Source organism: Haplochromis burtoni, unplaced genomic scaffold (genome assembly GCF_018398535.1).
Source record: "Haplochromis burtoni strain Fernald_Lab_line unplaced genomic scaffold, NCSU_Asbu1 Contig_295, whole genome shotgun sequence".
NCBI classification, from domain to species: Eukaryota; Metazoa; Chordata; class Actinopteri; order Cichliformes; family Cichlidae; genus Haplochromis; species Haplochromis burtoni.
The window spans coordinates 706,467-733,061 of NW_024582656.1; the positions used below are offsets into that span (position 1 = coordinate 706,467).

A 26,595-nucleotide genomic window follows, 5' to 3' on the forward strand; every position below is an offset into this window, starting at 1 on the left:
TGTGTGTGTGTGTGTGTGTGTGTGTGTGTGTGTGAGTCAGGTGGACATGAACTTCATGAAGAAGATTCCTCACGGAGCCGAGGCCTCCAACGTCCTGGTGGGTGAAGTGGACTTCCTGGAGCGGCCCATCATCGCCTTCATCCGGCTCTGCCCCGCTGTGCTGCTGACCGGCCTCACCGAAGTCCCGGTGCCCACCAGGTAAGCCGCGACCGAGCCGCCCTCGGCACGCCGCTCCGTGCGTTTCCTCTGCTGACAGACTTCCTGTCCCTGCAGGTTTCTCTTCCTGCTGCTCGGTCCGTTTGGAAAAGGTCCGCAGTACCACGAGATCGGGCGCTCCATCGCCACACTGATGACAGACGAGGTGAGCGACGCTTTCACACACAGACGTTACAGGAATAGATATAAGGATGGCGTCTGAAGCCCAGAGTGAGCCTGTGTGTGTGTTTGGGGTTAAACTACGCCCAGACTGGCAGCAGACTCAGGCAGGAAGTCTCCATGGTCACCCGGTTTGGTCGCCTCCTCGCGTCCTGATAGTTTAAAGGTGAACGGCTCGGTGACGGAGTGTGTCTGTAGAAGCAGCGAGGTCAGCTGGAGCACGCTGATCATCACACGCTTGTTTGCACTGAGCGTGCAGCGTGACGGAGAGCTGCAGGTCTGCAGCTGATGATGGTGTTTAGAGGCCGTGTGGGACGATGAAGGCTCACCGCGCTGCGTTTCAGCCGGCTGTGTTTACCTGTTGTGTGTCTGTTGTGTGTCTGTGGTTGCTGCTGACGTTGTTCCCGCCTCTGCAGACACAGACGTGTCATTGTGACGGCGTGCTCGTGAAAAAGCTTCAGGAGGCGTAATCTCGTTTGAAGCGCAGACAAAAAGTTGTTGACGTGTGGCGGCTCTGCTGCAGGTTTTCCACGACGTGGCGTACAAGGCGAGGGACCGCAACGACCTGCTGTCGGGGATCGACGAGTTCCTGGATCAGGTCACCGTGCTGCCGCCGGGAGAATGGGACCCCAGCATCCGCATCGAGCCCCCGAAGAGCGTCCCGTCTCAGGTAAAAGATCCGAACCCGCCACGCCAGCTCTGATCTCTCAGAAGTGACGTCCCCGCCCCCGTCTGTCTCCGCAGGAGAAGAGAAAGATAGCGTCCTTCCCCAATGGCTCCGCCCACAGCTCTGAGATGGGCAAGGAGGCGGAGCATCACGCGGGACCAGAGCTGCAGAGGACGGGGAGGTGAGTGAAGCTCAGCAATATTAATAAATACTGCGAGGAGATTTTCAAATTAAAACAGGAAATGTGTTGAACGTGGGATTATTCCGCTGGCTCGCTGTGTGTTGGGAATGACGGGGAATCCCTCGTGTGTCCCACAGGATTTTTGGCGGTTTGGTGAACGACGTTCGGAGGAAGGCGCCGTTCTACTGGAGCGACATCAGAGACGCCGTGAGCCTGCAGTGCCTGGCCTCCATCCTCTTCCTGTACTGCGCCTGCATGTCGCCCGTCATCACCTTCGGAGGTCTGCTCGGGGAGGCCACCAAAGGGAGCATAGTAAGAACCCCTGTGTGAGCTCATCCTGGGCCCTGATTGGTGCATCCGGGTGTTACTCCCCTCTCTCTCTCTCTGATAGAGTGCCATTGAGTCGCTGTTTGGCGCGTCTCTGACGGGCGTGGCCTACTCTCTGTTCGCCGGGCAGCCTCTCACCATCCTGGGCAGCACGGGCCCAGTTCTGGTCTTTGAGAAGATCCTCTTCAAGTTCTGCAGGTGAGTCGTGACGCAAGAGCGGCCAGACAGGTTTGCATGAAAGCTTTGCTCCCATTGGCTGTTCAGGTTGTGATGACATCACAGCGGGCTGCTGAGCAGAGAGAAAAATTGCGTTTGCGTTTGTTTTTAAGGTTTTTCGTGTTTTATTTCCGTCCTATGCCTTTGGGTTCGTCTCCTCTGTGTTTGCAACGCTGCGGCTCCCCCTGCAGGCGCATCCAGTGCTGTGCACGGAGCTGCGAGCTGGCAGCGTGTCACTCGCTTAATCTCAGCGTCACAGATTAACGTGCTCTGAGGGATTTTTGGAGCAGCTGTGGGAACGTTGTGCTCCGGTGCTCTCAGCTGTTTCACGTTGTTGTATAATTTTTTTGGTGGATTAAAAAAAGCTGTTTGTGATGCACAAAGATGTTTTGTAACAGTTGCATAAAAGCCTCGTTTTTTTTAACCTGCTCCATTTTCATCTGGATTACATCATCCATGTTTGTCACGGAGAGCAGAGAAGCTGTTTAAAGGTGAGCCAGAACAGGAAGCGTTTAAACTGCAGCAGTCACAAACCGTCTGTTAATCGAGCTTCACCTCAGTGTTTCAGTCTGAAACCTTCCTGCTTCGTGGCGAGATTGAAAAAGCTGATCCGGAGGCTATGGCTCTATGGCTTCAGGAGGAAGTGACGTGTCGCGGCGCCGCTGTAGGGTTTGGGATCACGTGTCGATGCTATAGGGCGTTGGTCGGGGTCACGTAGAGGTCAGGAGAGCTTCAAACAAAGCGGCGCTCAGGAGGTGTGACATCAGTTATTGCAGGGATGTCTGCTGGGTTAGAGAGAGCGAGCCTACCTACAGAAGTGCCCTCGGCTGACCTTTGACCTCCTTTCCTTCCCGTCCTCAGTCAGTACCATCTGTCCTACCTGCACCTGAGGACCAGCATTGGACTCTGGACCGCCTTCCTGTGCCTGCTGCTGGTCGCCACGGACGCCAGCTCTCTGGTCTGCTACATCACCCGCTTCACAGAGGAGGCCTTCGCCGCGCTCATCTGCATCATCTTCATCTACGAGGCGCTGGAGAAGCTGGTCCGCCTCGGGGAGCTCTACCCCATCAACATGCACAACCAGCTGGACAACCTGACCTTCTACAGGTGAGGCGACTGTCCGACGTCACCGTGGTCGTTTCAGCTGGAATCTGCTCGGGGCCAGAATCCCGGGCCGGTGCTCCCACGGTTGGAGCTAAGAGGGTGAAGTGGTCATTTAGCTCCGAGTTGACGTGAGCGCTGCTGCTCTGTTTCAGATGTCAGTGTGCTCCACCCGCCAACGCCTCGGCCGAAGTCCTGGGTGTGTGGAGCAAACAGAACGTGACCCCAGAAAACATCACCTGGGATCAGCTGAGCTCGAAGGTAAGAAATAAACTTTGTTTGCTGTCTGACGCTGCCGTCAGCGGCGCCTTTCAGTCAGAACAAACGAGCAGCAGCCTCTGCTGGTCATCAGAGGAACTGCGGCTGACGCTTCCCTCTCCCCACAGACGTGCAAGGCACTCATGGGGGAGCTGGTCGGCCCGGCGTGCAGCCACAGCGGTCCCTACGTCCCCGACGTCCTCTTCTGGTCCATCATCCTCTTCTTCACCACCTTCTTCCTCTCCTCCTTCCTCAAGCAGTTCAAGACTAAGAGCTACTTCCCCACCAAGGTCAGTGACACCCTGAGAGATGGAGTGCTCGCAGACTCGGTCCTCTTTATTTTTTTTCCCGTTTGGTGACGTTAAAGGATTTATTGGATCCACAGGAAAACATCACCGCTCGGTTTAATATTTGTGCAGAGCTGGAGGTCTGAGACGTCGCGTTTTACCGTTCGATAAGAAAATATCGATGCTGTTTCCCGCCCGCAGGTTCGATCGACCATCAGCGACTTCGCCGTCTTCCTCACCATCATGATCATGGTGCTGGTGGATTATCTGGTGGGAGTTCCTTCACCCAAACTCAACGTGCCCGACCGCTTCAAGGTAACGCTCGCCTCTCAGCATGCGCAGGTCCAAACGGCCTGCGGGGGCGCCATTTCCCCTTTATTCCAGTAATAATGTAATCCAGCTTCAGTGATGGGTGTTGGGGGGAGGTTTAAACTGAGCGAGGGCCCTCGGCAGCTCGCTGTGATAACAGGTCAGAGGTCGTTCACTGGGTTCGGTTCTCATTTAGGTCACAACTTTGGATTCGTTCTTCATCTTTCACAGTTCGGATCTTTTGAACTGTTTCACTATGAAAACATTAAGTGGTAACATGTAACATATTTAATGTTACAAAAAGTGTAAAATCATCAAGCGTGTGGGCGCCGTCGGCTCACACCTGCTGACACGATGCTCACTCAGAGGTTACCATAGAAACGGTCTCGCGCTGCTTTCAGCCCACGTCTGAAAATCGGGGGTGGCTGATTTCCCCGCTGGGCCCGAACCCGTGGTGGACGCTGCTGGCCGCCGCCGTCCCCGCGCTGCTCTGCACCATCCTCATCTTCATGGACCAGCAGATCACCGCCGTCATCATCAACAGGAAGGAAAACAAGCTGAAGGTCAGAACTGACGTGAAGCCGCGCGCCGTCATCCCCGCGGGGTGACGACCTTTACCTCACTGTGTGTGTTTGTGTGTGTGCGGGCTGCAGAAAGGGTGTGGCTATCATCTGGACCTGCTGGTGGTGGCGGTGATGCTGGGCGTGTGCTCCATCATGGGCCTGCCGTGGTTCGTGGCGGCGACGGTGCTCTCAATCTCCCACGTCAACAGCCTGAAGCTGGAGTCGGAGTGCGCGGCGCCCGGCGAGCAGCCCAAGTTCCTCGGCATCAGAGAGCAGCGCGTGACCGGCTTCATGATCTTCTTCCTGATGGGCTGCTCCGTGTTCATGACCTCCGTCCTGAAGGTGAGTCGTCAGACGGTGCGTGCTGCGTTCACGCCTCGCTCCCTTGCTCCCTTCACAGATCGCTTCTTTGCTTTTACAGTTCATCCCGATGCCCGTCCTGTACGGCGTGTTCCTCTACATGGGCGTGTCCTCGCTCAAAGGCATCCAGGTACGTCTCTGCGTCCGAGCGTCTGTCCGGCCGATGGCGGCGTTAAAGCTCGTCTGACCTCTCGTGCGTCTGTCTGTCCCACAGCTCTTTGACCGCATCAAACTGTTCGGCATGCCGGCCAAACACCAGCCCGACCTGATCTACCTGCGCTACGTGCCGCTGTGGAAGGTGCACGTCTTCACCGTGGTGCAGCTGTCCTGCCTCATCGCGCTGTGGGCCATCAAAGCCTCGCCCGCCGCCGTCATTTTCCCCATGATGGTGAGACGCACTGAGAGACACTGCATCTCCTTGTTTCCTTGGTAACGCGGGGACTCACCTCCTGCTGCGTTCTGCAGGTTCTCGCTCTGGTTTTCATCCGGAAGCTTCTGGATTTCTGCTTCACCAAGAGAGAGCTGAGCTGGCTGGACGACCTGATCCCTGAGAGCAAGAAGAAGAAGGAGGACGACAAGAAGAAGGAGAAGGAGGTGAAGGCCCTGGTGTGTGCACGTGACCCTGCTTCTGTGTCCTCATTGGCTCAACCGTGTGTGTGTGTGTGTGTGTCCAGGATGCTCGGCGGATGCTGGAGGAGGTGGAGGAGGAGCTGCCGTACGACAGAGGAGGAGTCCTCAATTTCCCCATCAAAAACCTGAAAAAGCGGTGGGTCTGAACTCAAGCACGCTGACGGCTGCGCGCACTCTGCAGCAGAGGCTAACGTGTGTGTGTTTGACTCAGCAGCGACCCGTCAGAGGTGAACATCTCTGATGAAATGGCCAAAAGCGGCATCTGGAAGTCTGTTTCCAAAAACTCCGACAGCAGCAAAGCTCTGAGGCGCACCTTCAGGTACGCCTGCCTCACCACCAGCGACATCACCTGCGATGCTCTGTGATTGGCTCTCTCTGCACTGTGTTTATGTCTTTAAGTGATGACGTATGAACCCTGCTTCTGCGTTTAATAAGGCTGTTGTGTTTTTAACATGTTCGAATGTTTTGTATGTATTTAATCTCAACAAGCCCCTAAAAACAGTGATCACTGTCGGCCTCTCTCGGTTCATTACCGCTAATCGTTTTAAAGCTCAGTGTTTAAACCTCACGATGTAACTGCAGCCCAGCAGCAGTATATGAATGACTAACCTCGTGTTGTGGATGGATTATCTCAGTTGTTCTCCTGACTGAAGTTTGGTTTACAGCATCCTGCCATGTGATTACATTTGTCCCGAACCATCAGGAACCTTCACGTTAACTTTTATGGAGTGGAAAAAAGTTAGCATTCATCCTCCAGCTTCACTGTTTATGTTATGCTAACATAGCTGTGTCGCTAGCGGTCACGTAGCACATCGTTATATAGCAGCTAGCCCAACTTCAGTAACCCTACAAACGTCACTGCTGTTTAGTTTCTGTCTTCATTTATGCTGGAAGTGATAACAGAGCTGTACGTTTGGATTGTTTCAGAAATCTCTCAGTCAGAACATGCTACATCATGCTTAGGTGGAAGCTAGCGAGCTAACTTCCTGTTAACTTGTAACTCCTTTAAATGTAATAAATCCTGTTTTCATGGATGTTAAACGTAATTGTTACACCTGGTAAAGCAGCAACGCTGATGATTTTATTACAGATGAAAGACTTTAGGCAGTTTTTAGCTCGGTGTTCGTTTGACTCTGGACCCGGACACGACTGATGCCGTCAGACTTAAACAGCAGTCCTGTAACCATTAAAAGTGAGCGCTGGCAGGCGTGTCTGTGCTGTGGAGGGCTGGACGATGTGGGTTAAGAAAAAAAATCCAGTTGTGATGTTTTCAGGCTGGATGTTTTAGACACGATAAACACGGCTTATTCATGTCCCTGCTCTCTGTTTCCATGAAGATGATTTTTATTTCCACGTAGACAAAGATTTCTGTTTTCCACTTTTTGTTAATTTTCACGTTCAGGGTCTTTATGTCAGATTATTTTTAGTTTTCATTATAAACTTCAAACACATCATGGAAACGAGTCGCTGACAGCTCGGTCAGAACAGCGGAGACGAGCTTCCTCCCAGAGCCACAAACCAAACCTCAGAGACGGCACTCCACCTGCTGCTGCCACACCTGTGCTGTGAGCACAATCAGATCTCAGAACAGCCCCAAACTACAGGAAGTGGAAGTAATTTAACGTGTCTGTAAGACGTGTCTGACTCTGGTGCCAGTAAAGTTTCTGTTCTCTTTCAGCCACGACAAGCTGCCGAGCGTCCGGATAAACGTGGAGAACGAGGACGGGCAAAGAGTCGTGAACGCCGAGACGTCGCTATGATCCACCGCCCCGGGGCAGGAGGGTGAGGCGGGGCGCTGCAGCTCCTCCGCGTGCTCCGAGGGAGGCGAAAGGTCGCGGGGGGACCAATCGGGCTTCACCTGAGCGTGCCGTACTTCTGCGTTGTCTCGGACGAGGCGAACGTTTTATTTTCTCATCGTTTTAAGGTGAAACATGAGACTCCACTTCTGGAAACGGCTTCCTCAGGTTTCTTCTGCTGCCGTTTTTGTGTTTTTAACTCGGGCGGTCTGTGATTGGCTGCCGAAGCGTCAAACTGAAAAAGAAAGGAGGAAAAAAACAGCCGCCTGAGTCTCCGGACGGATGTCGTCAGAAATTTTAATTTCATGGTTTGAACTTTTGTTTCAGTGTTCGTGAAACGGGCGAAGCGCCGACACGTTTTAATTTAACCCATCATGCTGATTTAGGGCGTGTGTGCGTGTGTGTGTGTGTGTGTGTGTGTGCGTGTGTGTGTGCGCGCGTGCGTGGTCTCTGTACAGCACCTGGTTGCCTACAGCAGAAAAATGAATGACGTCACAGCTGCTGTTGTCGTAGTTTCTTTGTAAAGTTTAATAAATCAGTTTGGTGGCGACGATCACAGCGAGTCACGTGACCTCTCTAGTCGTCTCCATCATTTCAGGAGTCGCTGCTGATCTCTGGATTTATTTCAACAATTTGACAATAAAGAGATTTGATGCAAAAGCTGCATTTCCTTCCACATCCACCAGAGGCTCCCGCAGTCCTCACAGTATCAGACACAACCTGATAAAATGTCCAACCAGCGTTCAGTCTGACCGAACGGAAACGCCTCCGAGAGGAACATCAGGTGAAACACAACATGTTAAAAAGGAAACAGAAAATAAGCCTTTAAAAATGTTCACGTTGTTCATGTTTATTGGAGAAGCAAACGTTACAACATTCAGAGTGAAAGTAAATGAGGAAACCGCTGAATCCAGCTGTACGTCAAACTGATCCTGGACCAGTTACAGCACGGCGAACATGGACAGCAGCATGGCCAGCAGCAGAGCCACGGACAGCCCAGCTCCCTGCGATCCAGCTGGAAAGGAAAGGAGCGTCGTGGTTAACGTGCACGTCACATGATCTGCACTCAGAGCTGAAAGCTAAGCTAGGCTAGTTTTTACCTGGTCTTATTAAACTCTCACTTATGATATGAAATAATTCTTTGATTGGACTGGAGACGCCTTCAAAAGCTGGCTGTAGGTTCAGCATCTTGTATCAGTGGTGATGAGCAGTGGGCGGGGCCAGAGTTTTTAATGTGAATGCCTGACGACCAATGGCACCAAATGATTCGGACTTACGACAGGTCTGTAAGCAATGTACAGAATTCTTCCTTTTTATAGATGAAATGATTTATTTCATCTTCAAAAGTTGTGAGGTGGCGAGTAGATCTGCGAGAACGTGAACTGACCCTGAACTCAAGCCAGACTTAAAAGATGAGTCTACCTGAACCTTGGATAACAGACCGCTACTCTAGAAGAGCGTCAGACGAGGGCAACGCACCTGTTGTAAAAGAGCCTTGCGGCGTTGTGAGCGAAGGCTTGGCCGTGGTGGTGGGGTGCAGCATGTCCTCGGTCACGCTCAGTGACCCGTTGTGCGGCGCTGGTTCGATCTGCAGCAGTTTGCACATCAGAGGGTAGATGTGGATGCTGTCGAACGGCTCGGACAGGTAGCTCCTCTTGAAGCTCGGGCCGAAGGCCCTGAAGATGGTCTTCATGTCCATCTCAGTGTTATGGAAGCCGTGGTCACCTTTATTCACGTAGACGATGAATCTCTGGTGTGAAACGATATGAAGTCGATATACGTTCTCTAGATTTGTTGAATTTTGCTCTTGGTTCTTGGAGGTAAAACGTTGGGGTACTTACAGAGTTCAGGTTGAATCCCAGATCTGCGATGATCACGATGGGAGGCAGACGCTCACTTTTGGCGAGATGGAAGCTTTCTGGAATCTCGTTTTTCTTGTACACCGTGATATTGGGCACGTTGGAGAGGGCGTCAAAAACTTCCTGCTCCTTCCCCGGATGTGGCGTCAGGATGCCAAACCCACCGTAGTCGAGAATTTCAAATTTAGCGACCTCGAATAAATTCAGGTATTTGTTGAGGATGACCTCGTCTACCTGCGGCTTCTTCTTTACTGTGGTCATGCCGTGGTCAGAGGTGATGATGACATTCAGCCCGTTGGTCAGGTTGTGGCGATCGATAGCGTCCTTCAAGTAGCCGATGGTGCGGTCGATCTGACGGATGATCTCTTTCCGGTCCGGCGTGTCCGGCCCTTTGGCGTGGCCCACGTTGTCTGGCTCGCCGTAGTACAGCGTCACCAGGTGGAAGTCCTCCTCGGAGAACCAGCTCATCACCGTGTCGATCTTCTGACGCCACTCGGTCTCATTGTCGTCGGGGTGGCCGGACTCCTCCAGTAGCACTCGATTGACCGCTTGGCCGCTGTAGTTGGCTCCGCCTCCGGGGAAGAAGAAGGAAGCTGTTTTCAGACCCTGAAATTAGAATAGTTGAACAGAATGGTAAGCACCACATCGCACTCCTGCTCTGTGATCGTGTTATGGCTGCAAACAGCCCAGAAGTGTTGGAAGCACTCTCGCGTTCACAGGAAGCAGCCAGATTTCATCCAGCTTGGTTTCCTGTTTTTTATCAGTGATGTTCCTGAAGAATCCAACTTTTCCTCGAATTAGACAAACATAGAAATCGCACCTTTAGATGTGGTCTACTTTCTACATCTGGTGCTCTCCTGCGTGTTTGGTAAAATAACCACAGTGTCCTCCTGTGTCAGTGCAGCTCATCCTTCACCCCGACTCACCTGGTTCTGAGCGGTGATCCACAGCGGCAGAGCTCCGTTGTCCCACCACTCCGATCTTTTCAGCGTCTCTTTGTGAGGAACTTTCAGGTTCGTCTCTTGGTTGAACATCAAGTTATGGACGACTTCATGATCCTCCACCCATCGGCCTAAAGAACACAGGAAGGTTTTAGCACATTTCACTGCACCGCTCTGGAAACTGAAAGCAGACAGAAAGTAAGATCCTTTATTTGAGAGGGACTATCAGAGGTCGGATATTAGTGATCTTTTTATTTAGGAGTTGGAGACGATGTGAAACGCCGACAGAAGCTGAGCCAGATTTTAGGTTGTGCATGCTTTCTTTCCCCACAGGTAAGGAGGTAAATAATCTACAGATTGTCTGGAGGGATTTGCACACATCTGTGTTTTACTCTATGTGCAACTTCTGAGACAGAAATGCATGAGGTCACAGGCTTGAATCCTGGACAAGCAGCAAAGCAAGCAGAGATGTTTGTGCTGCACAGCCGATCTACACTGTGCAGGCTGAATCAGCAGGTATCACCAACTAAACCAATAAGGAAGCTTTTATTGGCTGAAAGGCCACGAGGGAGATGCATTAGCGAATGTTCCTCCCATCATCACAGGCTGTGCTCCAGACACAGCTAACAGACCAGACCGTGGGATGGGCGTCACACACAGCCTGCAAAAGGTTCAAGTTGAATGTCAGAAAGTGTGGCGGCGTCAGCAGCTGGTTAACATCATCGTCGCGTGTCCGTGACCCTCGGCTCAGATTAAACCTGTCCCCGGAGCAGCAGTCGCTGGACTCTGGTCTCAGACGGGTTTATTTCCCAGCAGCACCGTCACAGCTTATCTCTCTGGCTTCCTTAACTACATGGACCTAATCTGAGGTCACTGATTTGATGCATTATAAATCAAACTGCTCACATACATGACAGCTAACCCGTCTGATAGTGCCTGTGAAAGCAGTTTTTAAATCATGTATTTATCACAGATTAAAGCTGCACTCAGAGGCGTATTATCAGCAGCATGTACTGATACATCAGCAGTAAACTGACACGTTATGGAGGAGCGTGTCTGCTCCAGCTCGCTGATCCTGATGATCACAGTCCAGCTGAGGCCGGTTATCAGCCCGACTCTACTGTGTGTGGCTCCTATCCAGCTGTTTTTAGCACCACGTCTGCACAACCTGTTCTTTGCTGCTCCGGTCTCGTTGTTTTAATGTCTTGGTCACAGAAATTAATTAATATTTTCAAAAAGCCTTAAAATAGTTGTAAAGCAGCTAAAGCAGACGGCTCTCGCAGTTTGTAAATTATAACTTTTAAGATATTGATTTTTTTCTGGAACATCTCTCCCAGATTTTTCTGAATCAGAGAGACTTTATTAATCCCAGGGGGAAACTGAGTTTTCATACCTACAAACATCCAGCATAGGGCTGGGTATCGTCACTGATTTCTAGAATCGATTCAATTCCGATTCACAAGGTCCCGAATCGATTCCATCCACGATTCGATTTGAATCTGGGAAATTTTGACAGAAATATTATAATTCAGATCGGTACATTTCCATATTTCTGTATCAATAAAAAGGAAGCTGACACTTTCGAGACTTTATCACAGGTGTGAGCATCACAGCGAGGCCTTTGTGTCAAAGTAGCTGAAGATAAAACAGAAAAACATGAAGGTGATTTTCCTGGTCTGTGATTTTATAAAAATATTCTGCAGTAGATCAAAAACTAAAGAAAACCATTAATCAGCACATGAACATCACCTCTGACGTTACAGCGAGTTTATTAGAGACACGGCGTTTTGCATTTTGCATAATTTTAAAAAGTTTAAATTTGTTCAGTATTGAACGGCAGAAATGAGGTTTTCTTTTTGGAAGTAAGTAAAAGGAAAAAAACAGCGGCCGACAGCCTGTAAGCAGCGGTAGACTGGTGCTAACAAGCGAGAGAGAGAGGGAGAGAGAGCTGTGCATCCTGGTGGAAGCAAAACAGTAAAAGTCAGAGTGAGTCCATGATGATGTTCATGTGAAGCGTAGTTTGGATCTTCTTTTGCTGCTGGTTCGGTCAATATTGTTTGGAAACTAACAGCTTTAGAATCGGCTCATAAAGGGCGTGAACACAAAGCGCCGACAGATCAGAGTCAGCGAGCTGTCGGCTTCCAGCCCCGACCGTGAGAAAATCACATCTCACTGATTCTGATCCGCGGGTCGCGCTGTGTGTTTAAGTCTTTGTGCAGAATCCGTGTTCCTGCTCTCATTTACTGTCTTAGCTGTTTGGTGGTTGTTGAAATTTTGTGAGATTTCACCTGAGATTCTGGCGTTTTGGGCAAAATAAATTTATATTTAAAAATTGATTCAGGATTTTAATGAATCGATTTTAATCGATGAATCGATTATAAAAACCCAGCCCTAATCCAGCACTCATGTAAAGTGCAGAAACAGATATTAGTAGATAAAGACAGAGGTATAAATACAAAAGGACACAAATATATTTCCGTTCATGTCGATCAGACAGATTTCAGCTGCATCATGAGACTCCGTTCGAGTTTTGTTGCTCCTGTACAAACTGGAACTGGCAGGTTTGAGTCTCTCACTCTTATCCTCACTGACCTGCACTGGCTTCCTATCAAATACCGTATTGATTTTAAAATACTATTGCTTACCTTTAAAGTTACACACCACATTGCTCCGAGCTATCTTGTTGAACTTCTCAGCTTGTACACTCCTAGTAGAGCACTGAGATCTCTTGGGGGAACCAAGGGCACGGTTGGAGACCAGAGGTGATCGTGCTGTTGCCACAGCTGCAGCCAAACTCTGGAATGACCTTCCTACTGCTATTCGTGAGTCTGAATCAGTCCAATCTTTGAAATCGCGATTGAAAACCTTTTTATTCAACCCAGCCTTCCCTAGTTAGTGTCTGTATCCTGCAAATGTTCTTTATGTAGTTTTAATCATTTAAATTTCATTTTGTTGTTGAATAGTCGAGTTGTTTGTATTTTCTTTTACATATTTTCACTGCGCTGTGGCTGATTAGTGCTCTCCACCTGTTGGTGTATTTATTCCCTGTAAATGTTGCCTTTCTATAAATGATTGTGTTACTGTAAAGCACGTTGGTGTACTGCTGGTTTTAAATGTGCTATACAAAGTTGTACTGTATTGTCTTGTACAAATATTAAGTACTTTCAGGTATTTAATATTTGTACTTGTACAGTGTGTGTACTTTCCAGCGCATGCAGTATTCCTAACGCAGTACTGGCTGTGACCGCTGCAACTTTGAAACTAAATTGATATTAAAATGAAGTTGTCATGGTTACCGGTGATGGTGGTGAAGTGGGACGGCGAGGTCATGGTCAGCATCGGAGGGGTGATGTATTTGGCCTTGACCCCGTCCGCAGCCAGCTGGTCCAGGTTCGGCGTGTCCACGTCCTGGTCGTAGTCCCACCTGAAGCCGTCGAAGGAGATCAGCAGCAGCTTGTTACTCGTCATCGCCGCCTTGCTCAGAGGCTTGGCGGCAGCGCAGACGACCGCCGTCAGAACCAGGAGCAGCTGTGGCCTCATCTTCATCTTCACTCCGACTGACTGCAGCTCGGAGCGAGGCTGTAGCTGCTTTACCTGTCCTGCACACCTGTGGACCACCTGGTTAATGTGTAATCGTGTCTGATAGAGATCAGCTGACATGTGTGAAGCACGAAACCTTGGAGCCTCAGCCACTTATCAGGACTTGAGCTGACCTTCTTGAATCGGCTCTGGCTGAAAACCCCATTGCAGAGTAATTACAGAGTCTGAAACCAAAGTGCGCCACCTGTACTCCTGAACTGATAACAGAGCCAAATGCAATAAAAACAGAATAATACACAATGATAAGCATGAAAAAAACACATTTAAATAAGTGTTTAAATAAAGTGTTGGTGACGATGACGTTTATTACAAACTGTAGAATACAATGAAAACGTACAGAGAAGCTGCGAGGAGATGAGTCGTGATTTCTGACAGGAGAGCGGCACGAGTGAAAAGGAAGGTTTAAAGACCGAGGTGAGGCCTGCTGTGAAGGTCTGAGCATGTGCGGAGGAGGGAGGAGAAGAGGAGCTCAGGAGGTTCATGGATGGACGGCAGGAGGAAGAAGAAGAAAACAGGAGAAACGCGAAGTGACCCGTCCGCTGGTCCTGGGGTGCCTCTGTCAGTGCGCCCCAGGGCAGCTGTGGCTACAATGTAGCTGCCAGTGTGTGACTGTGTGTGTGAATGGGTGGATGTAGTGTAAAGCGCTTTGGGGTCCTTAGGGACTGAGTAAAGCGCTATACAAATGCAGGCCATATTTCTTCCTGCAGGGGGCAGTAATGCGCCAGTGGAGGCCGCACTGACAGCGGAAGGATTTCCGGGTTGTTGAGAGGTCGTGCTGCTCGTGCCGCGACGTCCTTGATAGATTTCACTGGAATGCCGTCAATACTTTGACCGGTCAGAGTTCCGATTCCTTCCGCCGGCGTGGAGGCAGTTTGTCCGGGACTCTCAGCAGGTGTGCGTGGAGCGAGCAAACTTCCGGTAACCCTTGTGTGTGTGCGCGTGTGTCCTGAAGCTAGCCGATGTTAAGCGTTAGCCACGCTGTCTACGTATAAACATCAGCGCGTGCACAGGTGTGCTCCTTCCACAGGAGTTTAATGCAGGGTGGGCAACTCGAGGCCCCGAGGGCCGGTGTCCTGCAGGTTTTAGATCTCACCCTGGGTCAACACACCCGAATCACGTGATTAGGAGAACCTCTGGAGAACTGCAGGAGCTAATTTAGCCTTTAAATCAGCTGTGTTGGTTCAAGGACACCGGCCCCGAGCTGCCCACCGCAGGTTTAGTGGAACAACTGCACGTGTTCAGTTCTCGAGTTTAACAGACGTTAAACGCTGACGCGTGCACGAGGACCCACCGAGAGCTGCTGCGTGCTCGCGCGTAAAAACAAAGGTTTAATCTGCAGTAATTCTAAAGCAGCCACGGAAAGCTCGTGTCCTGCTGCCAAGACGAACCTTTTAGTTTCTTTTCAGCTTCTTTGTAATCAGATGAATTCATGTTTCATATCGAGCAGGTTAGATTACGGTAACACGTCACTGGCTCCCAGTCCTGCACAGTCGCCCTTTAAAATGGTTTCCATCAGCTCAAAGCTCTCAGCGGCTTGTTCTCCGAGTACGCCACCAGAACCCGGACACACCTGTCGGCCACCAGCTGCTGGTCTTTGTGCCCAGATCAGATCTCAGAGCTGAGGATGCTTCTAGTTACTGTGGTGCTGTTCTTGGCACACGCTTCCTGCTGACCTGAGGTCAGTTACAGAAACTGTTGTAGCTGTGACCAACCAACACCACCTGTACTGAAACGAGATGGCTGTAAACATGCTGTTAAAAACTTTATAAAGCACTATTTCTTAAATCCAGCTTCACACACAGTCAGTTCTAGAGAGCAGGGCTCCATGATGCAAATGAGCCTTTATACACAACGTGTTTCACGTGCAGTTTAACAGCTGCAGAGCTGCAGTTTTATGTTTTTGTACTGTTACAGGTGCTGACGTGTAATAACAGCCAAACTGACCTCGCAGGGAGGAAGTAAAGTTTCACAGCCGATGAGCGAGTCCAGCTGTCAGTGAGCTGTTTGATTTATAACACGAGACACAAGCCGAGCTTTGCGCCGACGCTCGTCTGACGGACAAAGACGAGGACCGCTCTGTTTCCTGAATAAATGCCAGAGTCCTGTGACGAGTCGTCCCAAACGCGTCGCAGAAAACGTTTGATTTTAAAGTTCTGATGAAAAGTTTGGGCGGAGCTGACGTTAAAAGATGCGACCGCTGAGGGGTCAGGTGACCCAGCCCAAAATACCAACCTGAAATACTCCAGTGTTTGATGTGGGCGTGTCAGCTGATGGTTGTCAGGACGGTCTCCTGACAGATGTTCTCGTCTGATGTTTCAGGAATGGCGTCTCTGTGGAGTCTGAGACCGGCACTGACGTCGCTGATTCAAGGTGAGTGTCAGACATCAGGTGAACAAGCACCGACTTTATTTCAGCGTTTAACCATAAACCCCTCCCTCTGCAGCGTCCCAGCACGCCTCTGCATGGACCGCCCCCCTCCTGTCCAGGACCATGGCCACGCTCAACCAGATGCATCGCCAAGGGAAGCCCAAAGTCCCTCCCAAAGCCGTTGGAGCCACGTTTGGCCGCCCCCAGCTGAAGGCGGTCATCCTGAAAACGATGATCCGAAAGCCCAAGAAGCCCAACTCCGCCAACAGGAAGTGCGCCCGCGTGCGGCTGTCCAACGGGAAGGAGGCGGTGGTGTTCATTCCCGGGGAGGGGCACAACCTGCAGGAGCACAACGTGGTGCTTGTGCAGGGGGGTCGGACACAGGACTTGCCCGGGGTCAAACTCACCGTGGTGCGGGGCAAATATGACTGCGCTCACGTGGTGAAGAAGAAGCAGTAGACTGACTGTGGGGGGGGGGGTGCAAGGTGTGTGTGGTGACCTCCTGCCAGCGGCGGCGACGGTCCTGAGCTTCACTCAGCTCCATGTTTGTGATGATCTGCTGTCAGTGTCCAGAATTAAAGACACTTCCTGTTCATCCTAAAAAAAAAAACCCCACACTGTTGTTGTTGTCGTCACTTCAGTTTGAGTTGGTGTTTGTTTACAGGACGTGTCGAGGTCACATTTCAGAGGGAAGTCCCTAAAAAACAGGCAGCGCCGCCTTTCACAGAGGCAGCCTCGCCGCCATGTTGCATATTTGATGAAGAGATGAATAAGCTGAAATATTCAGTTTGCCTTCACGTGGGAGGAAGAATAAAATAAAGGCCTTGGCTTGACCTGTGTGATAACCTGTCCATGAGTTCCAGGTGAGTAACCTCCAGGTTGTTGCAGTCTCACCCGCAGAGTTCACAGGTGACTGTGAAGCTGCTGCAGATGTTGGTGAGGCTGAGGTGAAGTATGATGACGTAGATGGAAACATCTGGCTCCTTTTGTGTCACCTCAAGTGTGCGTGAGCGCACGCGGACGCCCGCCTCTCGCTGCAGTGTTGTTGTAGTTCACCTTCCGGCCAGCGGCGGCAGCACTGTTGGGTTCAGTTGGGACTCACCTGCTGTCTGGCTCTTCATTTTTTTAAAAACATTCTCCGGTTTTCATTGCTCCTGGAGTCGGTGTGAGTGCTGCTGACAGACAGGTGAGAGCTCCATCCGTACACCTGCAGGTTAGCTCGCCAAAGGCGGCTGTGAAGCCTTTAAACCGGCGCTCCGCCTCCATCACAGCTAATTAGCGTTAGCATGCGCTAGCCGCACTCACAGCTAAGCATCAGCCGCTCTGCTGTCAGGGATGCTCCTGTAACACCGTCGGGCTTAGATCCTTTTTCGGGCGTTTCTTTGCCCATTCTGTACGGACGAGTGTGTTTGAAGCTCCGGGCTTCTCTCTGAGCGCTTTACGTTAACATAGCGGGCTAGCTCCTCGGCTAGCTGATGGGCTAGCTGGCTGTCCGTTTGATGCTCCGAGTTAAAGCACCAAAAACCATCAGCGTGAGCTCCGAGCTGCTGTCTGTGTGATCAGGAAGCTCCGAACACACGCTTTAATGCTCACAGTGCGGTAAAGGAAGAAGAAACAGACAGTGAGAGCAGACAAAGACACACAGCGCTGTGCAAAAGTCTTGAGCCACCTCTCATTTCTTTATGTTCTGTGATGAAAATGTGAAATATGTGCAGACACTGAACCACTCGGGCAGCTTCCTCCAGCAGCTCTCCGGCCTGCTGCTTTGGATGTTTCTGCCGGTTGTTCTGTTCCCTGTCAGGATGATCCCACACTTCTTCAGGGGTCCGGGCTCTGGGGAGGCCCATCCATGACTTGTGGTGTTCCACAGTGACGGTCCCACACCTGGGGCTCAGGTGGGGCACAGAACAAGAGAAGAGGGCAATTTCTAATTTATTTGGAGCACAAACAAAATTAATTGAACATTTAAAAATAAAACGTACAAATGGATTTCAAACATACTGTTCATGTGGACGATGCACATTTGAACAAAGTTTACTTTTTGTATGAAAGATATTTTTGTTGGTTTGTATTTATTTTGTTATAAAGTGACTTTTTAATAGCTTGAAGCTTAAACGTACATTCACATTTTCTGTTCAGTCTCTTTCGTCCTGTAGCGCTGGCACAGTGTCCTGTAACGTTATAATAACAGTGTTCTTACAAACGCACCGATGTTTCTTTATCTCAGCACAGCTCCCTGTGACCAACAGAGCGCAGCATGCGGTGCCCGCGGAGTCGAGCTCGGCTTCCCGTGTCGTTTTGCCGTCGACTGTGCGGCAGCATCACGTTGCTCACGACTGTTCAGTACTTAATCCCACAATTGATCTGAGTCTAAAACTGCCTGTGGCGATCCACTGCATGTGTTTCTATCCAGATGTGCTTTCACTGCGTTGGCAGGTGCTGCCAATCAGATGTTTCTAGATGTTCCTGCATGGTGGATCAAACTGATGATCATACTTGATCAGTTTGATCAAAGCTCTCCAACGCCGCTGGCTGACATGCAGCTGAAACCAGGACAGAGCCTCCACCATGTCTCACAGATGGCTGCAGACTCACTTTTGGACCTCCTGACCACCTCGCACATACTGACCATGATTTGAACAGATAAAGGTTAAATTCTCCTTGTTTCCCTTCTGTTGGAGAAGTGGCCCCCAGTAGGGTAGTGGTCTGTGGGGAGGAGGCGTCCAGTGATACGTGGAGAGGTCCGGAGGATGATGAAGTTAAGCTGAGTGATGCTGTGTGCAAATGGAGAGGAGGCGGGGCTGCGGTGTATCGATCTAGCTGATTCAAAGCGACCGATCAGTGAAACATCCGTCAGCGTGGAGCGCCGAGGCTTCTTTTCAGGTCACGAGGACAGAGGAATGAGAGAAGACTCCTGATGATGGTGAGCCACGCTGGCTCATCGGTGTGTCATCAGGACAGAGTGGTGTCGCAGACGCTGACGAACGTTTAAGGTTGATTAATGTTTGCTTCTGTCTCAGTGTGAGGATTCACTCCAGCCGGGCGACGGCGGCTTCATGTGGCTCATCTCAGAGGAAACCAACCAGGCTTCAGGTACGTCTGCACACTAACACTCTGGTGCTTTCATCGTGAGCAGGAAGCTTGTGTACAATTGTTTATTGGTCGGAGCGAATGTGGTTCAGGGACCGGAAGGTTGCTGGTTCAATCCCCTGCTCTGTCTGTCCTGGTCGTTGTGTCCTTGGGCAAGACTCTTCACCTGCCGCCTACTGGTGATGGCCAGAGGGGCCGATGGCGCGATGTGGCGGCCTCGCTTCTGTCAGTCTGCCCCAGGGCAGCTGTGGCTACACCTGTAGCTGCCTCCACCAGTGTGTGAATGTGAGAGTGAATGAATAGTGGCATTGTAAAGCGCTTTATAAATGCAATCCATTATTATTATTTCAGAAGCCTGAAGGAGACTCATCAACACTGAGGAGGAGGAGAGCATGAGGAGATGAATGGAGTGAAGGAGGAGCCTGAGGAAACAGGAGAGGACTGTCAGCAGCTCCCTGCTCAAGGTTAGGGACCCTCGTTGGGTTATTTTAGTGTCAGAGCGGAGTTACGGGGGGAGCGCTGATATCAGGCCAAGGCTGGATCCAACAGCTCTGCAGGTATCAGCAACAGGCTGCAGGAGGAGCGTCTGCCCAGCGTCCTCCTCTACCGCTGCTCTTCTGATTGGTTTTCACGTGATTCATATTGAAAGTTGAAATCCTTTAAAACGTGATTTTAATGATCATTTATGTGTTTGTGTCCTGCAGGGGCGGGGCTCGATCCAGGTGTGCAGAGTCTCTCTGTACCAGATGAACCGGCTTCAGACAGCGCTCACCGGTCAAAGCGCCGCCACCGGTGCTCGGTATGCGGCCGGGAGTTTTCGCGTCCCTCCCGCCTGGTCGATCACATGACCGCCCACACGGGCGAGAAGCCGTACAGCTGCTCGCTGTGCAGCAAACGCTTCACAAAGAAGATAAACGTGGCGGTCCACCAGCGGGTTCACACCGGAGAGAAGCCGTATTCCTGCCCCGACTGCGGTGTCAGCTACGCCCAGCTCAGCTGCCTGCGGCGTCACCGGCTCGGCCACGCCGCAGAGAAACCCCACTGCTGCTCGGTGTGCGGGAGAGGATTCGTCCAGCGGCGCCACCTCGTCCAGCACGAGCGCACTCACACTGGAGAAAGGCCGTTCCTCTGCTCGCTGTGCCCCAAGAGCTTCGCCTCCAGGACGGGGCTCGTCGACCACCAGAAAACCCACACGGGACAGAACCTGTACTCCTGCTCCGTCTGCGAGAAGGTTTTCTCCACGGCGTCGTCCTTCAGGGATCACGTGAGGCTGCACACGGGGCAGCAGCCGCACCCCTGCTCGCTGTGCGGCAAGAGCTTCAACAGGCCGGGTCTGCTGAGGAAACACCTGCAGAAGCACGCCGAGCAGATCCAGGTGGTCAAAGTCGAAGGTGTCGACGGAGAGGTGAGTGTTGCACAGGTGTGGTCACATGACTGCTGGAAGAGTGTGAAAGGAGGGATTGGTCTTAGTGAACAGTTTCCTTAGAAGTGTCACATTTTCCTTTTGTGTCGTGACTTAAAGTAGGCGAGAGGCTCGCTGTGATTGGCTGTTTCTGGCTCACGCGCCGCTCCTCGCAGTTTCTGTCTGTCATAAGCAATAAAATCAGGTTCAAGCTCAACGAACTGAAGCTTAAATTCACTTAGTTTCACTTAGTGTCACGCTTTGCCCTGACCTCCTCCAACTTCACACTGAAATCCTGGGAAAAGAGGCGGGAATTCATTTGGACCATTCAAGCAGAATTCAGGACTCGGACGGATAACAGGAGAAACACCAAGTCCGAAGTTCTGCTTAGAGGAGCAGTTTGGAGGTGGAGCTCACAGCGATCCAATTCAGTTTTAAAGCTCCAAAGGTTCTTTATGTTGTACAGTAGACCCTACAACAATACACACAGAGAAAACCCAACAGTCATATGAGCCCCTATGAGCAGCACTTTGGTGACAGTGGGAAGGAAAAACTCCCTTTTAACAGGAAGAAACCTCCAGCAGAACCAGGCTCAGGGAGGGGCGGGGCCATCTGCTGTGATTGGTTGGGGTGAGAGAAGGAACACTGACGTTCTCTGAGGAAACATCAGACAATTCCCAGTGAAGTCGAACAGTAACGTGTCCCCCCACAGCTGGAGAACCAGATGTTGAGCACCAGGTGTTAACCTGACAGCAGAGCGTTGGGACAGGCTCCCCTCTGCTCTCCTGGTTCCTCTCAGGGATCATTTTGGTCGGACTCATTATGGTAGTCGACGCCCTTCTGACCCCCGAGTCTGCGATTCGATTCTCGGGTCTTTATTTTAAGACACAACGTGTCGCCACAGAGGGCGAGATATCGGGTGTCTCGTCTGCACTCAGACAGACACTATCAGCATTACCTCTGTTTACTCTCTGCTTTCTCTTCCCGAGCCTGGTTCTGTCTTCCTCCTTGTAAAGATGTAAAGCTGCTGCTGTGAGTTGGTTTGAGCTAAAAGTTGAAGCTTCAGGTTGTTCTCCGTCTGTCTGAAACTCAGGGGGAGATGAATCTTCACTGCTTCCTGTGTCAGAAGGACTTCTTGTCTGTGGAGAAGCTGCTGCAGCACCGGCAGCTCCACCAGAGGGCGCAGCAGTTCACCTGTGGCGTCTGCGGCCGAGAGTTCGGCCGAGCGTCGCGGCTGAAGGAGCACATGCGCTCTCACACCGGAGAGAGGCCGTACCAGTGCGACGTCTGCATGAAGCGCTTCTCTGTGCTCAGAGTGCTGAGGAAGCATCAGGAGATCCACGGCAGGGAAGAGTGCAGCACCGCCGCCGCTGACGACCAATCACAGCCTTCAGACCAGCCGGTGAGCAGTCAGCCTCGACTTCAGAAACATGCAGAAATTGGAAATAAGTGCAGAATGTAAGAGGATTATTTGACGTCCTCGATGGAGGACGTGTTTGAAATGTAGGAACCGCAGGTTAGCTTCATAATCTGCTCACAGCTGATGCAGGTAAACTGACCTCAGATCTGCGCTCTGTTCCAGAAAACGGGTGAATCGCTCAGCGGGATGAAAGTGGAGAACGGGGACGCAGACTCGGCGACCGGTGAGAAACTCCAGCTCCTCGTTTCAGACGGGTCGGCCCGTTCGCGCTCCGGCAAAGCGGCTTTTCATTTCATGCCACACGTTATGTTCTCCACAGTTTAGCTGTCCGTCCTTTTAGTCTGTGAGAATCCACGGAGGCTTTTTCTCCTGAATGACTCCAGAGTGTAAACGTTATCCCTGAACATCCGTCACATCTCAGCTAACACCTTTCCTCGGCGCCGGTGTGCTGCTGTTGGATGTTGGCGTGCTCCTGCGTGTCCTACAGCAGATTAGCTGGTGAGGACTCGGGGCTGAGCTGTGTGAGTGAATTTACTGCGGCATGAACTGAGTGATGTTTGGAGAGAGCAGTGAGGTCTGAACAGCTGTGGAGGACGTTTGCAGAGGGTTGTCAGGTCCGGTGATTGTGAATAATTCTGCATCAGGGACCAAAATAAGAAAAAGGATGTGACATTTAAAGTGACTGAGCTTATTGTTGTGTTTTAGAAAGTGGAACAAGTTCCTCTCACACTGGTCAGCGTCACTCGGGTGGGCTGTGGCAGTGGGTAAATCTGTGTGGGTGGGAACAGGCTGAAGGAACCGTGGAGCTCAGGTTTACACTGAAGCGAGCTTTAACGATACGGCACCAGGTGACATGAACAGCTGAGTTAAGCACGTCGTTCACTCCCTCTTCCTGTTCGTCCTCAGACGGGAGCACCGATACTCTGAAAGGAAGCTCCTCCCACAGCTGCCTCAGCTGTGGGAGGAGCTTCCCGGGGATGTCGGCTCTCTTGGAGCACGCCAAGGTCCACGACTCGGAGAAGCCGCACCGCTGCCCGGTATGCGCGAAGATCCTCAGCAGCGCGGCCACCCTGCGAGTGCACAGGAAGACCCACATGGCCGACAAGCCGCACGCCTGCAGCATCTGCCCCCGGAGCTTCCTGAAGCCCTGCCTGCTGCGCCAGCACATGAGGACCCACATCAGGGACGGGCTCATCGCCGACCCCGCCGACAAGGTGACGCCCAGACTTCAAACCTCTGTCATCTGAGCGTGCGTTTGACTGAAGGCGGGAGATAGAAACTGCACTCAGATCAGATTTTGTGCATCTTTCAGGTGTTCTGGTTCGACATGAAGATCGAGGGCGGGAAGGTGGAGCTGGGGATGAAGAAGAAGAAGGAGGTGGATGAAGGCGTGAATGAGCAGGTAAGAAAACAGCTGGTCTCAGGTGAACCTGTGTGCAGGTCTGAGGTGCAGAACGAGGTCTGCACAGAACGCAGCAGCTGTAAATGAAAGGCCTCACCGACAGACGCTCCGGTCCTCTGTGTGAACCGGCGTGCTCGCCATTCACATCACGTCACACTGATTTTAAATTACTTCCATTTATCTGGAGACATAATCACGCTAACATTTCCTCCTGTCTTTGTCTACTTCTACAGACCTCCGTAGATGTTTTCACCAGAGTTGAGCCCTCTGTTAACAAACCCCGCCCCACTGAGGGGCGGGGCGACAGCGAGGAGCGTAAAGAGCCAGACGTAAGCGGGCTGATAAACTCTGATGGTGAGGAAGAGGACTGGAGGCCAGCGCGCGGCAGTGAGTCTTCATCTTTAACTAATTAGTTATTGATTGTTCCCGACTGGCTCTGTGAGGGCAGCGGCAGTTTGGTTTTTTCTAAATGATGATTGGATGGCTGCATGTTTGACCCTGAAACGCTGACTGCCCTCATAAAGCCTGCAGGCACTCTCCTCAGCAGCAGTCGGTGTTCCTCTGAGTTCTCTCTGATGTCTCTGACAGACCCTGACGGACCCACAGACCCTGACGGACCCACAGACCCTGACGGACCCACAGACCCTGACGGACCCACAGTTCCTGATGTACCTTTACACCCTGATGGATCCTTAGATTGCGATGGGCCCACAAGTCCTCGCGGACCCTTGAACCCACAGGCCGACAGTGGGGCTGATGGGAAATCACGGCACTGCTGCCCCGTCTGCGGGCGCGACTGTTTCAAAGCGTCGGCGCTGCAGAAGCACCTGCGGATCCACTCGGGCGAGCGTCCCTTTCAGTGCCCCACCTGCAGGAAGAGCTTCATCCAGCACGTGCACATGACAGAGCACCAGAGGATCCACACGGGAGAGAGACCCTACACCTGCAGCATCTGCAGCAAGAGCTTCACCTTCTCCAGCGCGCTGCGCCGGCACCAGCGTCTGCACACCGACGCCCGGCCGTATCAGTGCCCCATCTGTCCCAAGACCTTCAAGCAGCGCAGCTCGCTCAAAGAGCACCAGCTGACGCACTCGGGCGTCCGCTACCAGTGCCCGCTGTGCAGCAAGAGCTTCAGCCGCGCCCTCGAGCTCACCTACCACGTGGACGTGCACTCGGAGGCTCGGCCGTACTTCTGCGACATCTGCCAGAAGAACCTGAGCGGAGCCCGAGTCTTCAGGAAGCACATGAAGAAGCACGAGCTGCAGCCAGCCGGGCTGAGGGAGGCCGGCACCTCCTCGACCAATGAGAGTCTCTGAAAGCGGTGAGAGAGGGAGGCCCGTGCTGGGAAAACCAGTGTGGACAAAAGTCAGCGAGTAACCAGTGAAACCAGTGTGAGTTCAGCCTCAGATATTAGAAGGACTTCAGAGGATGCGCTGAGTTAAATCTGCCTTAAAGGAAAGGTTCTGAGATGCTGTTAGCCCCGCCTCAGCTCACTTCCTGTTGCAGCTGTCATTACATTCCTGTCGTGGACGCAGTGAAGAAACAGGAAGAAGCATGAGCCTTCAGCCTGTATGCTAAGCTAGGCTAACAGCATCCCAAGTAACAGAACGAATCTCTGCCTCCAAACGAGCCACCGGTCCACGATCCGGCCGGCTGATTGGACCACACTGACCCTTTAACCAAAGTGCTTTTGGTGCCCGAACCACAGACGCGTGTCCGGATGTGACCCCTGAACTTTGCCGACAGCTTCTCATTTGGAGGTCACGTGTTTCAAACGAGAGGCGTGGTCACGAAGGGTTTTTCAAACTTTTAGTGCTCGTTGAATATTTGGTGCTACACATCAGCAGCCCTGGTTCTGATTTCATTTCTATAGAGGTAAAACAGCTGATACACGAAGGTCAAAGGTCAGCTACACAGAGGCCTTCGTGCTGTTGTAGAGTCTGAACTAAAAAACTGTCCCTGGACCAGTTTGTACACTTTTAAAGTCACCACGTCTTTAAAGCCTCTGAGCTCACCTGAACCTGAACCTGAGTTTGTTTCCGGAGCTCGAGCAGCTGCGTGTTCCTGCAGAACCACAGATTCCTCCACTACAACCAGGAAACGCTAAAAGACGAGTGCTGAACGCTCCAACACTTCATCGCATCCTGAGGAAAGATCTGTGGAATTATGTCAACAACAGAAATATTCCCGTCACACGACTGATATTTTTCTACCAGCAGGTGGCAGTGCGCCTCTATGAAGTTTTATATCTACACTCACTGCCCACTTTATTAGGTACAGCTGCTGAGTTTACAGAGTACAGATCTCTGGAAGAAACTGCTCGGGTGGTGCCCCAGATCAGAGGAGAATGACCAAACTTATATAACTTATTATAACAAAGGTATGCAGAAGAGCGTCTCTGAGCACATCACACCCTGAAGCAGATGAGCTATAGAATATCTGCCACAACATCCAGGATCTCTCTGTCGGGAGGGCGTGATGGTTTCTTGGCACGTCCGTGACAAGTTCACCGTCCTCCAAACGCCTCCACAGTCACCACATGTCATGGATGCGGTCCACAGCTCTGCAGTAAGTCTGTGATGGTGTCACGTCAACACGGAGAGTCTCTGAGGAATGCTTCCAGAACCTCGTCGATGCTGTGAAGAAGAAACGGGGTCCAATCCTGTACTGGCAAGGTGTAGCTAATAAAGTGGCTGCTGGGTATGATTTATCTTCTCTTGTTGCAGCAGCTCAAGTTAAATACAACAACGTGTAACAGGGAGCTTAAATGAGTGGGATTATGTGGCGATCGTGGCTCAAGAGTTGGGAGTTCGTCTTGTAATTGGAAGGTTGCCGGTTCGAGCCCCGGCTTGGACAGTCTCGGTCGTTGTGTCCTTGGGCAAGACACTTCTCCGGTTGCCTACTGGTGGTGGCCAGAGCCGGTGGCGCCAGTGTCCGGCAGCCTCGCCTCTGTCAGTGCGCCCCAGGGTGGCTGTGGCTACAATGTAGCTGCCATCACCAGTGTGTGACTGGGTGGATGATTGTGTATAGTGTAAAGCGCTTTGGGGTCCTTACGGACTAGTAAAGCGTCATACAAATACAGGTCATTTATCATTATGTCCATGAATGAAACTGAAATCTCCGCCAGGTGAGAATACCTGTGAGAGTTTCTACGTCACGTTCAGCAAACCTTTCACTTCCCCATGAGGGATTTTCCCACGAGTTGTAGATATTTCCTGTGTTTAAATGTTTCCATGTTCAGTCTGTGGGAAGCAGACAGGAATCTGAGGTGTCCCAGCATGGAGAGAGTTTATAATCTGAAACATTAAACTGAGACCTTCACAAACTGTTCGTGCATTTTATTATTTACATATCAAATGCATTTATGGGGTAAACGACCGCCGTCTCTGGGCTGTTCGGTGGTGTGCAGAGCCCCACCTCTGATTCTTAGCTACATCTTCGCTC

At 51.4% G+C, this 26,595-nt stretch overlaps 4 protein-coding genes across 11 annotated transcripts in view; 3 read left to right on the forward strand and 1 right to left on the reverse strand.

Annotated features, from left to right (window-relative positions):
* slc4a7 (solute carrier family 4 member 7) overlaps positions 1-7,730 on the forward strand; it is a 22,507-nt gene extending 14,777 nt beyond the window's left edge. Inside the window, exons 8-25 of the mRNA XM_014339635.2 lie at positions 41-198; positions 274-361; positions 899-1,045; positions 1,120-1,223; positions 1,361-1,535; positions 1,615-1,748; positions 2,628-2,873; positions 3,023-3,128; positions 3,254-3,415; positions 3,614-3,727; positions 4,123-4,284; positions 4,375-4,626; positions 4,706-4,774; positions 4,859-5,032; positions 5,110-5,238; positions 5,319-5,410; positions 5,486-5,593; positions 6,953-7,730. Of these exons, the coding sequence (XP_014195121.1) occupies positions 41-198; positions 274-361; positions 899-1,045; positions 1,120-1,223; positions 1,361-1,535; positions 1,615-1,748; positions 2,628-2,873; positions 3,023-3,128; positions 3,254-3,415; positions 3,614-3,727; positions 4,123-4,284; positions 4,375-4,626; positions 4,706-4,774; positions 4,859-5,032; positions 5,110-5,238; positions 5,319-5,410; positions 5,486-5,593; positions 6,953-7,034 (2,502 nt within the window). The 3' untranslated portion in view covers positions 7,035-7,730. The remainder of the gene's footprint in view (positions 1-40; positions 199-273; positions 362-898; positions 1,046-1,119; positions 1,224-1,360; positions 1,536-1,614; positions 1,749-2,627; positions 2,874-3,022; positions 3,129-3,253; positions 3,416-3,613; positions 3,728-4,122; positions 4,285-4,374; positions 4,627-4,705; positions 4,775-4,858; positions 5,033-5,109; positions 5,239-5,318; positions 5,411-5,485; positions 5,594-6,952) is intronic.
* A 111-nt stretch (positions 7,731-7,841) lies between these two features.
* On the reverse strand, positions 7,842-13,704 carry zgc:153896 (uncharacterized protein LOC569930 homolog). The gene is made up of 5 exons (XM_005941024.3): positions 13,167-13,704; positions 9,856-10,001; positions 8,912-9,535; positions 8,550-8,820; positions 7,842-8,085 (listed from the first exon to the last, which is right to left on the reverse strand). Exons 1-5 carry the CDS (start codon positions 13,528-13,530, stop codon positions 8,012-8,014), a joined length of 1,479 nt encoding a protein of 492 aa, XP_005941086.1. The 5' UTR covers positions 13,531-13,704; the 3' UTR covers positions 7,842-8,011.
* A 485-nt stretch (positions 13,705-14,189) lies between these two features.
* mrps12 (mitochondrial ribosomal protein S12) lies at positions 14,190-16,437 on the forward strand. Of its 2 annotated transcripts, none has more exons than XM_005941018.3 (3): positions 14,190-14,362; positions 15,790-15,840; positions 15,914-16,437. In XM_005941018.3, the coding sequence occupies exons 2-3, from the start codon at positions 15,792-15,794 to the stop codon at positions 16,294-16,296; spliced, it is 432 nt and encodes a 143-aa protein (XP_005941080.1). In that variant the 5' UTR covers positions 14,190-14,362; positions 15,790-15,791; the 3' UTR covers positions 16,297-16,437. The 2 variants fall into 2 exon arrangements, with proteins under 2 accessions (XP_005941080.1, XP_005941081.1); XM_005941019.3 differs by having other exon boundaries at positions 14,192-14,388.
* Positions 16,438-16,560: 123 nt separating this feature from the next.
* LOC102314205 (zinc finger protein 497) lies at positions 16,561-26,057 on the forward strand. 7 transcript variants are annotated; one of them, XM_042227994.1, is made up of 10 exons: positions 16,561-18,760; positions 18,858-18,930; positions 19,279-19,391; positions 19,632-20,332; positions 21,423-21,731; positions 21,912-21,972; positions 22,656-22,963; positions 23,062-23,151; positions 23,385-23,538; positions 23,740-26,057. In XM_042227994.1, exons 3-10 carry the CDS (start codon positions 19,328-19,330, stop codon positions 24,465-24,467), a joined length of 2,415 nt encoding a protein of 804 aa, XP_042083928.1. In that variant the 5' UTR covers positions 16,561-18,760; positions 18,858-18,930; positions 19,279-19,327; the 3' UTR covers positions 24,468-26,057. The 7 variants fall into 7 exon arrangements, with proteins under 7 accessions (XP_042083928.1, XP_042083929.1, XP_042083930.1 ...); XM_042227995.1 differs by having other exon boundaries at positions 16,561-17,023; positions 18,065-18,930; XM_042227996.1 differs by having other exon boundaries at positions 16,561-17,023; positions 18,522-18,930.
* The last annotated feature ends 538 nt before the right edge of the window (positions 26,058-26,595 follow it).